The sequence below is a fragment of the Lotus japonicus genome, chromosome 1 (assembly GCF_012489685.1).
Source record: "Lotus japonicus ecotype B-129 chromosome 1, LjGifu_v1.2".
Lineage (NCBI taxonomy): Eukaryota > Viridiplantae > Streptophyta > Magnoliopsida > Fabales > Fabaceae > Lotus > Lotus japonicus.
This window is the reverse complement of record NC_080041.1, coordinates 129,772,590-129,787,915: the sequence shown is the minus strand read 5'-3', so window position 1 is coordinate 129,787,915 and position 15,326 is coordinate 129,772,590. Positions and strand designations below refer to the sequence as shown.

The following is a 15,326-nucleotide window of genomic DNA, read 5'->3' as shown; positions in this document are numbered from 1 at the left end:
TTAAGTGATATTAATTCTTTTTTTTTTGAAAACAAATAGAGCTATAATTGTAGTATCCAAATTAATAAAAGTAGTATCCAAATTAAAAATAGTAAAAATGTATTCTAAAATATTAAAAGTGTACATAAATGAAAAACTAAATGTTAATATTATGCAGAGGGCTCAATTTACTCCAAGAGTAACTCTTACTCTTAATCCTAACTATCCATTTCTTTTAAAATTAATGGTCATGATTAATATTTAATTAGCCTCACGTGACAAATTTTCTCTTTCTGAAAACTTGCAATTTCTGAAAACTGCTTCCTCCCTTTGAAAAGCAAGGGAAACCACCGCGTGACAATTTTCCCCACCTGCTGGAACCGGCTGCACAGCCTGTCCTCCGAGAAAGCACGTACAAGGAATAGGGGACATCATTCATATTTGTAACAGAGCCACGACGACACAAAAGCTTTTGACTTTCCCTTCGCTTTATCCTTGAAAATCAATTGTTGTCAGGTCAAATTGCTTATGTTTAAAATTCTCAATTTATATAACAAATTGGTTCCCTGCTTTAGCAGCAAATCTCGAATGCAGTACAACGAAGAAAAGTGAATGAAGGAAGAAGTCATGCTCATATTCTCCAATGGTGAGATTTGAAACGGAATGTATGCTGTAAATTTTGCTGTGGAGGATTGGCCCCTTGGAGTCTTCCTCTAATGATTACAAGCATCTTGAAGAAGCAGGAAAATGAATGAATTCATGGACAATGGTGGCAGTGTTGCGTTACCAAACAAGGAGAATAAGGAAATTGAAAACGAGGAAGAAGAAAGTAGAAACAATCAGAGGGTCACGTGATGGCTAATAAGTATTACTCATAACCATTTGATCTTAAAGAAATGAATGGTTAGGATTAAAAGTAACTTTAGAGAGTTACTCTTGAAGTAAATTGAGACCTTCTCATTCATTATTATTATTATTATTTTCCGTCTAATATTAGGCAAATTTTATGCACATGATTGACTCTTAATCTTAGGGTGAGTCTCACAGGATAAACTAGAGTGGTTGGCGTGAAGGCCATTGGGCCGGGAGGACTCATTTAGACCCATGCCAAGAGAAATCGATCCATGCAGGAGCAGGCTTCTATGGAAGGAGAGCTGGAGCCAGCACCAGTTCAATTAGCCCCAGTGAATTTTTAAAATGGTTTTTCTTTTTTTTCCTCAAGGTATCCTATAGCTAGCAATCATAATTTTTTCCAACAAATTATTCTTCATATTACCTATAAATCAAATCATCAACTAGATGTCAAGATGATTTTCAATTTTTAGCCGTAGATGATTAACTTCAATCTTTTATAACTTTACATTATTAGGTATTCCATCAACATAAATTGGTGCGTTATTAATTCAACCACATTTCCTCCAAGTTTCTTTGAAATTCCAAGTATGTTGTTTTCATATTGGTCATAGCTCTTCTTAATCTACAAACATATATAGCCGGACACTCTTCCTATTATAGTGGATTGATGACACCAGGAATGTATTGTGATGATTCACTGATTTTAGGATGATTAACTCTTTTAATAACTATCCTAGGTACCTAGTTGAGAATATTAGAAACTCCATTGTAACCCATGAAACCCACCAACCAGTCGCCATTGTTATTCTGCAATCACCCACCCAAACCCGAGGTAGGCGAAGAACCACCACGATTACCATCATAGTTAACAGCCATTGTCGACGCCTCCGGATGAGTTCAAGAAACCCAGTGAACCGGAGTGTTACGCTGCTCGCAAGGCCAACGACCTTGAAACTGTCTCTCTGCACCAAAATCGACGTGAGCAAGGCATCATCAAAGACCACTTGTTGCTCCGAGTAACAGGGCCGGCCCTGGGCCTGTGCAAGCAGACCCACAGCCCAGGGCCTCCAAAAAGAAGGGGCCCAAAAAAAAAATTCACATCAAACTTTCCCCAAAAAACAATTTAGTTATAATAATTAATGTTTAAGATGTTATTAATGAGTTTAGCTGGTCTAGTGGTTAGTAACTGTTTATGTTACTTTTATGTACAACATAATGATTTTGATGAAATTTCGAACGTTAAATATATAAAGGTTTCTAGCAGTTGTATCTCTAAGAGACATTTCTCTTTATTAGGGGTCCATTTTTATTATTTGCCCAGGGCCTCCAAAATGTCGGGACCAGCCCTGCCGAGTAACCTAAATCCCCCACACGCTGCCAACGGCAAGCAATGCCTCACTCGAACCAGACTTCTGATCCACTCAGCCTCATTCATGGCAATGAAAGATGGTTGGTGCTAGACGACCTACCCAACTATGAACCAGATCCTCTATGTAAAGAAGCAAGCCCTTAAGTGGTAAAGAATTGTCACTTGCTACGTGGAGGAGAACTCGCCATATTACGAAGTTCCTCAAAGCATTCGTAGGGAGGGAACCATGGAAAATAGGCTAGACAATAAATAAAATTTTATAAGGAGCTCGGGGCTTCCTAATCCAAGACCACCGTTGCCCCATTCCATCTCCTTGCAAGAATTTAAGGTTAGCATAGAGGAAGACATCACATCATATCAATATTCACTTTAACACTTCTTTTTAGTAGATTTTTTATTTATTAAATTCATATGAAGTTAATTAAATTGTATTCGTCTCGCTCTTATTTTAGTGGGATCAGTTTAGAAATTTAATAAAAATATTTTGAAAAAGTGTAAAAAGAAGGTAACTTAAAGTATAAATGATTGTGATTTATTCACACATATTTTATCTTTTATCTTATTTTTACCATATACATATATTCTATCATATCTCTCACTTTTATTTCTCTATGTGAATGATCAAGTGAATTTGAACTCTAAAAGTGTTATTTTTCAAATATAAATATGTTGAAGGTGAAGGTTAATGTCACTTTGCTTGATAGATCGAGGTAATTGAGAAGAGAAAAAGATGATGGAGAGAGTGTTAGAGAAGAGAGGAGGGAAACAACCTTCTAGTAATATTTATGATTTTTTTTAAAATTGTCTATCTTTATTTTTTAAAATAAAAAGTGAGGCAACCCACACATCTCTTATGGTGGATTGAGTCGGTCGAGCTATAATTTCAAGCCAGAAAAGTTAGCTATCTTGACTCAACACACTTTTCTTACAACTCATAGTGACCGAAGAGTAGGGTCGTGTATAGACTTTTTGTGGCCTGATGCGAAAATGTTAAAGTAATTTTTTTTTAACAATAATCTTGAAGAGACATAATATATCATATAAATTATCAATTTTTTAGTTTTTTTAGTTGCGAAATCATTTATCATCGTTTTCATTTATCATCATTTTACTTTCAATAGATAAAATATCTAACTCATTCAATCCATCTTGAACATTATTGACCTTACATATAATTTAAATAATTTAAAAAAAACTTTAAAAAACTTCTTTCAGTAGTAGTATAAAAACTATCTATATTTTAATTTTATAAAACTATAGATATATAAATCATAAAAAATACAAACAATTTAGAAAATGTAAATTTGGTAATACAAATCATTACTACTACTATTCATAATTGTCAAAATTGCACTTCTAGTGTAATTAATATGACATGATTTTTTATTATTTCATTACCTCTCTTTAGTCTGCAATAATATATATACTATATAGATACTAATTTTTTATTTTTTGGGGGTCTAATATACATCTTTATTTGTTTGATGCCTGAGGCAAATGTCTCATTTGCCTTGTGACCTACACGGCCCTGCCGAAGAGTCAAGTCAAGTGAAGCAAACTGATTTACTTTAACATACATGTAGTAGAGAGGGCGAGAGAGATAGATAGAAGTGAATACATAACTTTAACTAACTTTTTAAGTCTCTCCAAATTAAGAAGAAAGTGGTGAGACATTTAATTTTCTGTTTTTTGTTTTTGTCAAATTCACCCCCACTAAAAAATTTCTATCTTTTTACCAGTAACCATGAAAACTCTTTATTCAACTTATATATCATATCAAACCACCTTTAAATTCACATTCTAACATCCTTCTATCTATTTTTTTTTTCTCTTACAAACCAAAGAAAGCATTAAGGAAGAAGAAGGGTGGGGTTGCAGGGCCCACCATCCACATCTTAAAAAGTATAAACGATAACACCACCCACTCCTTGCTCTTATCATATTTTTTTTCATAAAAAATAAAAAAAATGTGAATATTTTTTGTATTGTAACGTTTTGTTCCACCCTCCTTACCTCGTCGTACGCTGTCACATTCAGTTTCTCTCTCCTCCACCGGCTACCGTCCCTCCCGGTAGCCACCACCACACGTGCCTCCCTCTGCCACACGTGCCGCCTCTCACCCATACAAGTCCCTTCCTTTCTGTGGTGCAACAAATAAAAGTTAGAGAGAGAGAAACAAACAAAAACTCAGCAATATATATGGAAGCTAGCAAAACAATGGATAGTGTGAGTGAGTGTTTGTTGATTTTGTCTGTGTGAGAGAGAACAAAGAGAGCATTCATTTTTCTTAGTCTTATCCTTTTTCCTCTTCCTTTATAGATCGGTTTTTTTTTTTTTGTGTGTTGAAGTTTCTTGACCAGACTGAATCTCGTGAGCTTGGGTTGTTGTTGTGGCTGTTTTGCACCGATGAGGATCCGGAAAAGCCAGACGCTTTTCTCCTCTTTCTCTCTCTCAGATCCCCACCTCACCAACCGGTTACCACCGGCGTTGGTGCAACTCGCCGTCGACGCCGCACCAAAAGCTGAAGAAGCTCCGTTGAGCTTAGATCGCTGTCGTCCGTCTGATCATCCACTCCTACCGAGCAACGGCTGCGATGATCCCTCCGGTGAAGGTGGGGCACACAGGCCGCAGCAGCGCAACAAGCAAGAACCTTTGGTAAGCCAAAAACGCTATTGTTTATTTTTATTTATTTTTTCTAAAAAATAATTGTTGTTTTGTTTTTGAGAAATTTCATGATGTGGGCTTTTAACAAGTGCACTGCTTTTGTCCAATCTCTGGCGAGTGGTTGGTATCAAATTCCTTTCTGATTTTTTTCAAGAAAAAAATAAAATTATTTTTCATGATTTTGCAGGAAGAGGTGGAAGATGTTAGAGGGCAACTAGGAAAGGGAGACTCAGCAGGAGAGAAGGGTAATCATACCAGGTGAGAATCCAAACTGACTATGAAAAATAATCATCATTTTCTCTCATGAAATCTTCCAGTAAAAAAAGGTGAAAACATGGAGACCCATGACTTGATTTCAAGTTTTTAATAAAAAAGAAAAACATTATTATTATTATTTTTTAAAAATTGGAGTGGAAATACTGTTGGGTTTTAAATATGAGATCTTTGTAGAACCAAAGCTCCTTTTCTCTAAGAAATTGGCCAGCTACCAATATTTGCACTTGAGGTGCACAAATAGCTAGCAAGCACCTATCTAATGGTCCCCAGCTACATTGCATTTTGTTCTTTGCAAAATATTACACCCCTCTTATTTATATTCTCATCTACACTGTAAATTCTATCAATATGTGGTTGTGGGTCTTTCTGGGTTTGTTTTGTTTGTAGGAAAGGATGCATCTTTGGCTCAGAAGTGATGCAAGTTGATAGCTTTCCACCACCAAGTCCTCCTTCAACTCAAGGTAATAACAAAGATATATATAATAAATGCATATGTATTGAACAGCTTCAAAGTTTTTTGAATGTGTATCACTATGTGTGTGTTTGCAGATGGGAGATGGTATGATGGAGAGAGATCTATTCCTCTCAAGAAACGGAGAGGGAGCTTTGAGAATAATAATGCTACTGCTGCTAGTCATGATAATAAGAAGATGAAGACGAAGATGAATAAGAAATGTTCATCATCAGCTACCCAGAATGGTGATGATGTGGACCGTGTTGGTGATGATGTGAGTGCGAGTAATGGTAAGAAGAGGGCGAGGGGGAGTGCAGTGATGGAAGGTTCGCGGTGCAGCCGTGTGAACGGGAGAGGATGGCGGTGCTGTCAGCCGACACTGGTGGGTTACTCGCTGTGTGAGCATCACTTGGGGAAAGGGAGGCTGAGGAGCATGGCCAGTGTTAGAAACCGTTCTATGAAGAAGGAGGTGCAAGACTTGCTGCCTCAACCGTCTTCTTGTGGTGGTGATAATTCGTCTTCTTCTTCTTCTCTTGAAAGGAAAAACAAGTCTGGTGGTGCTGATTATCCTCTTGGGAAGAGTGAGAAGAAGGCGGCGGTGGCAGTGACAAAGAAGAGAATGAAGCTGGGAATGGTGAAAGCAAGGTCCATGAGCAGCTTGATGGGACAAACAAACACCCAGGTTGTTGTTGCAGATGAGAATAACAAGTAAGATGAATACAAATGCAAAAACTTTTGTTATTTCATGTGTTTCATGGAGAGAAAAATCTTAATACTAGAAACTGTGTCTTATACTTTGTGCTGATGATATTGCATCCTAAATCAACTTAATTAGCACAGGTGCTTTATTTCATGTTTCATATTTTTGTGATGTGTGTTTAATTTCCTTTCATCTCTCACTAGTTAGAGATGGGAATATTATTGAAGTCTTGGATAGTACTGGACACCTTCAGATGATCTGTGGAATGTGGAATGCTATATCAACATGCACTTTAGTTGATATATATATATATATATATATTTTTGACGGGCTAGTTGATTTGTTAAGTACTATTGGATTGTTCATGATAATTGTGTGTGTCCTTTGAGGGTTTGACCATGGAAACAACCGCTCTCAACTTTATCGTGTGAAAATTTGTTACATATGAATTTGGATACTAAATTTCAAAGTAATTCGAGTTAATGATTAACTGGATATGTTTTGATGATCATGTCACCTAAGCATATATGTTGCGATAATTGCATCCTTTGGTTTCAATAATTGCACCCTTTGGTTTATGTAATGCTTAGAATTTACATACATAGATCATAAGTTGAAGCGAATCTGCGCCTTTGATGAAATTGTATAGAATTATCTTGATGTTTTAAATTATAGAAATTTACATGCACGTATATATTAATGCGTATATAGTCCGCAGGATATTGGTGCAACTTTTAAACCGGCCCCAAATGTTAAACAAGGTATAAAATGTCAAGTAACATATTGGTGCAATTTTTAATACAAGATATTACACCGATTCACGTAGGATGCTGTTATTTAACATTTGGCAAAGTTAGACAATTCCATAACGGAAATGACTATGATTGAGATGATCACAATCGTCCAATATTCCCTAATTGTTTCTCATGATTCTATTATTTAACATTTTGTTATTTTTATAAGCAAAAGAAAATTTGTTATGGAAAAGATATAGTTAATCATATATATTAATGATGTACTGACTATACAAAAATTAATTCATCAGATGAATGGATCCCAAATCTTTTTTTCCAACGGACATGACATGGCCTACATACGGCGCGCATGGTGACGTGCCTGAAAATTTGTTTCTTTTTTATAATTTTTTACTATGATCAGAATGTAATTTTTTGTACAAAAAAGAAAAGGTTATTCCTCAAACCTATTTTTTTTGGACAAAACTATTCCTCAAACCTGGAATTCCACCATTACATTCTGAAAATCTGAGGACATTAGCAATTAGAAGCAGAAACTCAATTGAAGAAACTGTTATGGTCAACAGAAAAAAACAAGAAAGTCATCACATTGGCTCACACACCCATATCATATAACTTCCGCTATTCTACACCATCACTTGGTGTTGCTTTGTTCGAGTTGGAGTTAAAAAATTAACAATGAGAATTTTGTCCACAAAAATAAATAAGAGATATGATTTATTCACATTTTCATATTGTATTGATCCACTACTCTTCTCTCTTCTTCTTTTATCTTTTTTTTTTAATATTATTTCTCTTATTAGTTTTGCTAGTGATCACAATGATTTTATCTAGCTCGAACATGATTTTTGCTTCGGTGGAAGATATATGTGGATTGTAAAAAAGTTAATATCTTGCTAATTACGTGTACACATGTAATACGTACCCTTAGAAAAGTCTCCAATTTATTAAAACCTTGAGTAGTTCTATCTCTTTCAAATAATTGCATTGGAATATTTTTTGGCAGTTATTAACTTGATGGGAGTAGGTTTTCAGAGCCCAGCTAATGAAAATGTCCTTATGTGTTTGAGAAGTCTTATATGTACCATGTATTGTGTTGTTGACTTGTTGCAGCGGGTACGTGAAAAATCACATCCAAGTTTGGCTGTCTAGGATTAAGGAGGCAATACTTAATTTTTTGCTTGCTAACTTGGTTTAGTTTATAATCAACTAACTTTAACCCACTCCAGCTTCAGCTTGTATCATTTGGATTGGTTATTGTAATAGAATTAATGACACTAATGTTATCCCTTTTCCACCCACACCCATAAAAAAATATAAATAAATAGGAGATATGATGAGTGATTTGATTAGAAAAGAAGAGAGTTAGATAAGAAAAAAAAAAGAAGTGGAATTGAGATAAAAACACTTACTTTAACATTTTATTTCAAATATTCTCACATTGATTGATTGAAATTCATGTGATCTACTAAAATGTATGTCTCATTTCCAATTTAATTAAGAATTCTCCGGTACCCATCTAAAACTTGAGGAATTTAATACATTTTTGCCTGAATTTCCATGATTTCTGTCATAATAAATTTTATAATTTGCAATTTAGGTCTTTACATTCCAAATGATAGACTGAAGGGTTCTAAACACTCTCATTTTAAAATGGTACGGAGCAACACTCTTTAATTAGTTGGACTTATATGAGTTTTAACAAATGAGTACCAGTTGAAAGTGAGTATTAAAATAAAATTAAAAGTGAGTGTTGCTAGCGAATTGAGTCCTCTAACCCTAAATGATATCTCATTTTAGGTTCGAGATTATATATGACACGTCAACTTACCAATGGACATGACATTTATAAACTTACATAGCTAAGCGGTTTTTAATTGACCCCAATTTTTCTAAAAGAGAGTTGAAGTGCAACATATGGTAGATGAGTTTGTGTCTTGTACACATTTTAAGCCCAAGTGAGCTATTGTGTGAGGGGTGTGTCAGAAATATAATATAAAAATCATTCAGAGTCCTTCATTTAACAGTTTAAGTTTTATGGCTAATTGATTGTTTGACACAGATGATGTTGATTCGATATATTTTTGGACTTTTAAAAATAATTAAAAATAGCACTAGAGAAAATAAGTGTGAATGAACACATGATCCACTCTTTAATGCCAAGTACTGATATGATATCAGTAGGGATGACACCATGGGGCGGAGAGTATCTACCCTTCCCAACATCTCTTTTGTTCCTGCGCCTCCCATCCCCAATCCCCGCGGCAGGGTAAATTTTGACCTCATCCCATTCTCATCTTTCCACGGGCCCCCACGAGATTCCCTAACATGTAACATTTTAAATCAAATATATAAGTTAATTCAATAAATTTAAAAATCACAAGTGTTAATGCAACTACACCAAGTTCAATATAAATATTTGATAAAGTTCAAATAACATTAAATGAAATTCACCTACAATATGTGAAGTCTATAAAGTCAACAATTTGAAATGTAAAGTATAGCATTCAACTCATCTCAAAATATGAAGTCTAACACTTAAAATATTCTCTCAAACATTAACTCATTCAAAATGTGAAGTCTTCATGATAAATAATTTAACATTTGAAAATGCGTTATTGTATTTTTAATTACAAATACGTCGCGGGACCCACGGGACAAGAAGAGTGATCATCATCCCATCCCAAATTTTTATAGGGGAATTTTCATCTCATCTCCATCTTTGGGGGGGAAATTTCTTCAAGATTAGGTCCCAAACAGGACAGTCTCATTGAGATCGCCATCTTTAAGCGGAAAATGTCATCCCAAATACGACCCTCTCCTTTTTTTTTTTTCAACACCCGGCCGTCTCCTTCTCCATAGAGTGTCCTTGTTTAGTGTGACATCTCTATATGGGCCAAAATGATTTGCACACCATTACTGCGCTTTTGAGTTACATATTTACGGTCCTTTTTACTTTTGATATATAATAAAATAAAAAGTTGAGATATATATTCCTTGCTGATAAAAACATATATGTAAATTACCATTCATTTGTTTTTTTTTTAATTAAAAAAACCACAGCATCGGTGTTCATTTCTGTGCCTTAGCGATTAAATGTGACAGATAGAGATTCTTTTGGATGGAGACCGTTGGGATAGAGACCCTATACCAGTATCCATAAACCACACAATGCTCATGAAGATTAAATACTGAAATAACTGATGAGAACTTGATGAAAGCCATTAATATGTAAGGTTCTGTTGTTGTTGCTAGTGTCACCTAACAAGTCATTTAAGTAATGTTTACAAAGAACCTCAAATAATTAGTCTTTAAAGTTCTCTACCTATACACAGAAGTTAAGGTAATGTAATTAGAGATATTGTAGGGTTAAGATGCTACTTGTTGTAAATAGTTAAAATCTATCATACAGTGAACTAAAGTAGCTCAAGGCTAATCTTCATTATTAACGACAGAGGAGAAAAATTGGAAAGATAAAAGAGTTACGTAGCAATTGTTACATATGAAAGTGAAAGAAAAAAGAGACATGAGATTGGCGTTGCAACAAATTTCAAACTTCCAATTTGTTAAAATACGGCTTCTTTGGATCATGCATATTGCGTGTGTGTTGCTTTAGGGATTAAATCATCGCAATTCAACACGCAATTCACATGCATTAACATGTTTGTTATTGGTTGAAGTGGTTAAAGGTAAAAACTTTTATTTGGTCTTGGAAGGCCACTTGTCAGTAGAGAAAGTGCAAAAATGCCCAGGAGAAGACAGAGGGGCCCGAACAACAAAGCAAGTAAGGATGACAATTTTCACCTGCATATAAAGATTCCTGCGGGGATTGCCCTATTTGGGGACTAGATCTTGGAAAAAATTTCCCCGTGGGATTGGGGACGAAAATTCCCTGAGACAAATTTGGGGACGGGGTGGGGAACACCCACCCTGCCCCGCGGGATCCCCGCCCCGTGTTAATAGGTAAAAATTCAATGATACCCTTAATAATAAAGTTAAGTGACAAATAAAAAAATATAAAAGATCATAAACGTAATCGATTAGGTACTTCAAAATTCAGCTAGAACAACAATGTTTATTTTATTTTTAGGCTAAAAAGCACTTTTGGCCCCTGATGTTTCAAGTTTGTGCAAATTCTACCCCTACTCTATTTTTGTCGATGTTTCTACCCCTCATGTTTTCAAACAGTGCACCGTCTACCCCTCCGTCAGTCAAACGTTAAAAAACTAACGGAATTAGCTGATTTGGCTTTTTTTTTTTAAATATTTTTTGGACTTGTCACGTGGAAATTACAAGTGAAATTGAAAAAATGAGGTATGAGAGATTCAAACTCAAGACCTGTAAGTAGCAAAACATGCATTTGACCAGTTCAGTTACATACATAATTGATATATACATCAAGAGAATTTAATTTATATCATTTCCTTGATTATCATCAACTTCATATACTCCTCTTCATCTCTCCAATCTACTCAGGAACCTCTCCTGAGAAAGCCTGACTAACGGAGGGGTAGACGGTGCACTGTTTGAAAACATGAGGGGTAGAAAAGTCGACAAAAATAGGGTAGGGGCAGAATTTGCACAAACTTGAAACATCAGGGGTCAAAAATCCTTTTTAGCCTATTTTTAATGATGTATTAGAGATCCCGCAGGGACCTGTGGGGAATGGAGATGAGGTGAAAATCCACCCTGCCACGGGGGAAAAGGGAAGGGACGCGGGGATGTGGGGAGGCACTTCCCGCCTCAACCTCGCGCGGGTGCCATCCCTTAAAGCAAGTCTTGTAATGAGTGTCGAGCAACACTCATTTTAACATTTTTTCAACATTCCTTTATTAATTTAAATTAATTAGGGTCAAACCAAATTAGAATAAATTAGAAGTGAGATTACATTTTTAGCCGACCCTATATGAGTTGCAGCTTGCAACTAATAAATAAGATAACAATAATAATACACATTCCCTTGTGCCCTGTGTTTCTGGACCACTGATCGACATATGTGTTTAGTTGTGATTTTCAACTGTCGTCCACTATACACCAAATGTAAAAACAGAAGAAAAAAAATATAGCGGAGATTCTTCACTATATATAATTCTCCAACTTTGGTGACAGTCATTGTAGCATTCATAAACTGCCTAAATTATTTTTATTTTTGATTTGAAAACTCTGCAAATTTATGGTTGTCCGAAGCTCTCATTAAACATGTGTTATAAAAAGAAATGATGTTCAAAATCACCATATGTATAACAATCTTTATTGATAAAAAAAGAATTAAAATAAGTGTTACTACCTTTTTGTCATGTCATCTTTCATTTGTCGTATCATCCTTTCACTCGATAATGTATTCAATGGCATGTGCCTAGACGACCGACCAATAAGACACCAAACCAAACTAGATTATATGGAGTAAGTACTAATGTGGAGTTTAGTTTCAATGTAAAGGTAGGATTAATTGAAGAATTAAATTGGTTTTTAAATGAAGGAATTAAATTAGCATCCTGCAATTGCCCATAAGCGTTAGTTTTTGGACAATATTAATATCACCGGCCAAATTAACGTAGGAAATAACTTAAGCTAATGTGAAGTCGACTCAAATCCATCTAATCAGTGCATGACATAGAGCGTAGGCGATCTTGACACTAAAGTTTTTTTTTATGAACTCATTGAACCCTAAAATCTCTACTTTCACTCTCACTCTCAAACCCAAGCCTCGTTGCCGGTTGCATCATATGCTCCGCCATAGCCTTTGCTCCCCCCTACATCATCGGGAATCTCCAACCCCACGCCTTCACCCCCCCCCCCCAATCACACACTTCCACAACCCTCTCTCTCAAACCTTAACCCCCACGCCATTGCCTGCGTCCCTGCTTTCCCTTGTAGCCTCGCGCTATATCCCTATTTGCCCTCGCGCCACTGGAAGCCCTAAGTCTGCGCCTCTCTCGCCCCTCCCTCTTCTTCATTGCGATGTTGTCTTATGTTGACCTTGAGATGTATAGTGATCTTATTTTCATTTTTAGCATAGTTTAGTTTATTTTAAGGTTATTTTGGCCCTTTGGGTGCATTTTCTCTGGTTTCACCTACCGTGTGTCAGTCTCAAACTGACACACGGTGCTTCAGTTTCATATGCACCATTAGATCTGATATTTTTAAATTTTAACGGTTCAGATAAATTAGCATTAAAACAATTCATTTGTTAATTATATCTTAATTTACAAAAACACTCTTCTTCTTCCCCAACCCACCCCCATTGGTCGGATTCATCCACCACCGCACCATCTCCGCCGTGGCGCTTCTTTGTCCGCCGCGCACCCAAGCTTCACTTCAACGAGCTAACTACAGGATCTGAAATCTCTCAAGACGAGAAGTCTAATTGTGGTGGTCTCGCTTTAAAACGACGCCGGAGTTGGCTGGAAACTCCAGTTGCATGTATGTGGAAGTTTGCCCAGATCTAGGAACCGTGGTGGAGATCTTTGGTGTTTTGCTGCCCAGAAATGCTTCAAAGCCATCAGGTAAGCCATCTCCATGGTTCTACAGTGGTCGGAGTACCGATTGTGCTGAGAACGCCGCTGGTGTTGCTGTACAACCGCTGGCGGATGTGCGGTGCGTTGGGGTTGTGGCTGTACAACGCAGTGGCTGGATGAACTGCAGTTAGAGACCCAGCAAAACCCAGAAGAATAGACACAAACCCAGTTTTGATGAATCTGGTTAATTGGAAATGGGGATGGAGAAAGTGAAGAGCTTTGTGACAGAAGATGAAGAAGAAGATAGGGTTGGAAGAGAAAGGTTGAAGTTGAAGATTAGAAGAGTGAGAGTTGGTAAATGTCATACCCATTATTCAGTTCCAATTAATCTGCAGATCTGGAAAACTTGAAGGTTAGAAGAGTGAGTGTTGATGATGGTGGAAGGAGAAAGATGGAAAAATTTGAGCAATGAAGGTTAATTTTGTCTTATCACTCATATAGGAAAACTGAAGCACCGAAACTGACACACGGTAGGCGCAGCCATTTTCTCTACAGTATATTCATTTTCCCCTTTTCTAAATAATTTTAGGATTGTGATTTTTCTATGTAGGGACAACAAAGTTAAAACTCTAGAAAATTAAAACGTTTGAGCACTGAGCAGCGCTGCAACATTGGGATCAAGCCAACATTGCAATATTGCTAATTTTACCCAATTAATGAGGATTAGCACATATTTTGAGGTAACACAAAATTGCTGAGGTTTTGGAAAGAGGAATGTTGTTGAGAGCTCTGCTAGTGTTTTGGAGATCTTCTTATTCCAAACCATGAGCACTTTGAGTTTTCTTGTTCATGTTTTCTTCTTATGCTTCTTATGATATAGGTTTGGTTATTACTATGTTCCGATACTTTTCAGATTAATATATGAGCTTCTCTTTTATCTATTTTATCTTCTTTTTATGCTTGTTGTTGCCTAAAAGGCCTTTTAGTTATCTTTCTAATTCTTATTCAATTTGAAAACTGGTAATAATTATAGATTTGGAAGAGGATAAATTGTGGTTGCATAAATGATGTTCACGTGGGTGGATGAGTGTGCGTATACATCAACACTAAAGTGAGTTGAGAGACCAAATCATGAGTATTTCAATAAATTAGAAATATATTTGAAAGAAATTTTTTTAAGGAACCAAAATCAACAATTCGCTCTTTCATAGGAACCAAAACATATTTAACCTTAAAATAAAAATGAGAGACCAAATAACAAAATCGTAATATATTGAAGGACCACATAATAGAGTGTAAAAAGGTAAAAAAAAAATGCATACATAGATTTACAACTGGCAAGACATATTTGGGATTAGTTGTTAATCACCAAAGCACAAGCATCTTGGGTTTTGTCATATATCAGGTACAAACATTTAAATTCATGTCATTATTCCATTAAAAGCAAAGGCAAACAGCTAGCTATCACTAGTAGTTACAAACAAATACTAGTAGAATATCGGTTGGTATAGCAGAGCACAAATTAAGCAACAGCATTTGGGGGGAGGATTGAATTGAATTGTAGCAAGTTAATGATGAACATCACAATGATTCTATAATTGATTCAACCTCACCCATGAGTGGACCCGCAGGCCCAGTCTCACCCCTAAAAAGGTTTGTACCAGTACTACCTACATACATAAAACAATTAATTGAGGGATCCATGTTTCTTTAAATAGTGAGATCTGGTTGTCTGACCACTATGCGCTTCAAATGCTGGGATGAGAAGAAGTGAGAAATGGTGGTACTAGCTTAGTAGCTTACTCCTAGCTACGGC

The 15,326-nt window shown here is 36.0% G+C and overlaps 1 protein-coding gene and 1 long non-coding RNA gene across 2 annotated transcripts; both read left to right on the top strand.

Annotated features, from left to right (window-relative positions):
* Positions 1-4,363: 4,363 nt before the first annotated feature.
* Positions 4,364-6,631, top strand: LOC130730708 (uncharacterized). The gene is made up of 4 exons (XM_057582781.1): positions 4,364-4,858; positions 5,055-5,125; positions 5,531-5,604; positions 5,693-6,631. Exons 1-4 carry the CDS (start codon positions 4,610-4,612, stop codon positions 6,307-6,309), a joined length of 1,011 nt encoding a protein of 336 aa, XP_057438764.1. The 5' UTR covers positions 4,364-4,609; the 3' UTR covers positions 6,310-6,631.
* A 6,631-nt stretch (positions 6,632-13,262) lies between these two features.
* LOC130730707 (uncharacterized) lies at positions 13,263-14,451 on the top strand. Its single transcript, XR_009016459.1, has 2 exons — positions 13,263-14,040; positions 14,121-14,451. It is a non-coding gene; the product is annotated as an uncharacterized LOC130730707 (long non-coding RNA).
* Positions 14,452-15,326: the final 875 nt, after the last annotated feature.

Bases quoted from the DNA above. Each gene is read 5' to 3' on its own strand.
- LOC130730708 (XM_057582781.1), top strand. From the start codon at position 4,610: ATGAGGATCCGGAAAAGCCAGACGCTTTTCTCCTCTTTCTCTCTCTCA. The intron at 5,126-5,530 runs GTGAGAATCCAA...TTTTGTTTGTAG, and splicing joins GAGAAGGGTAATCATACCAG to GAAAGGATGCATCTTTGGCT. The intron at 5,605-5,692 runs GTAATAACAAAG...GTGTGTTTGCAG, and splicing joins AAGTCCTCCTTCAACTCAAG to ATGGGAGATGGTATGATGGA.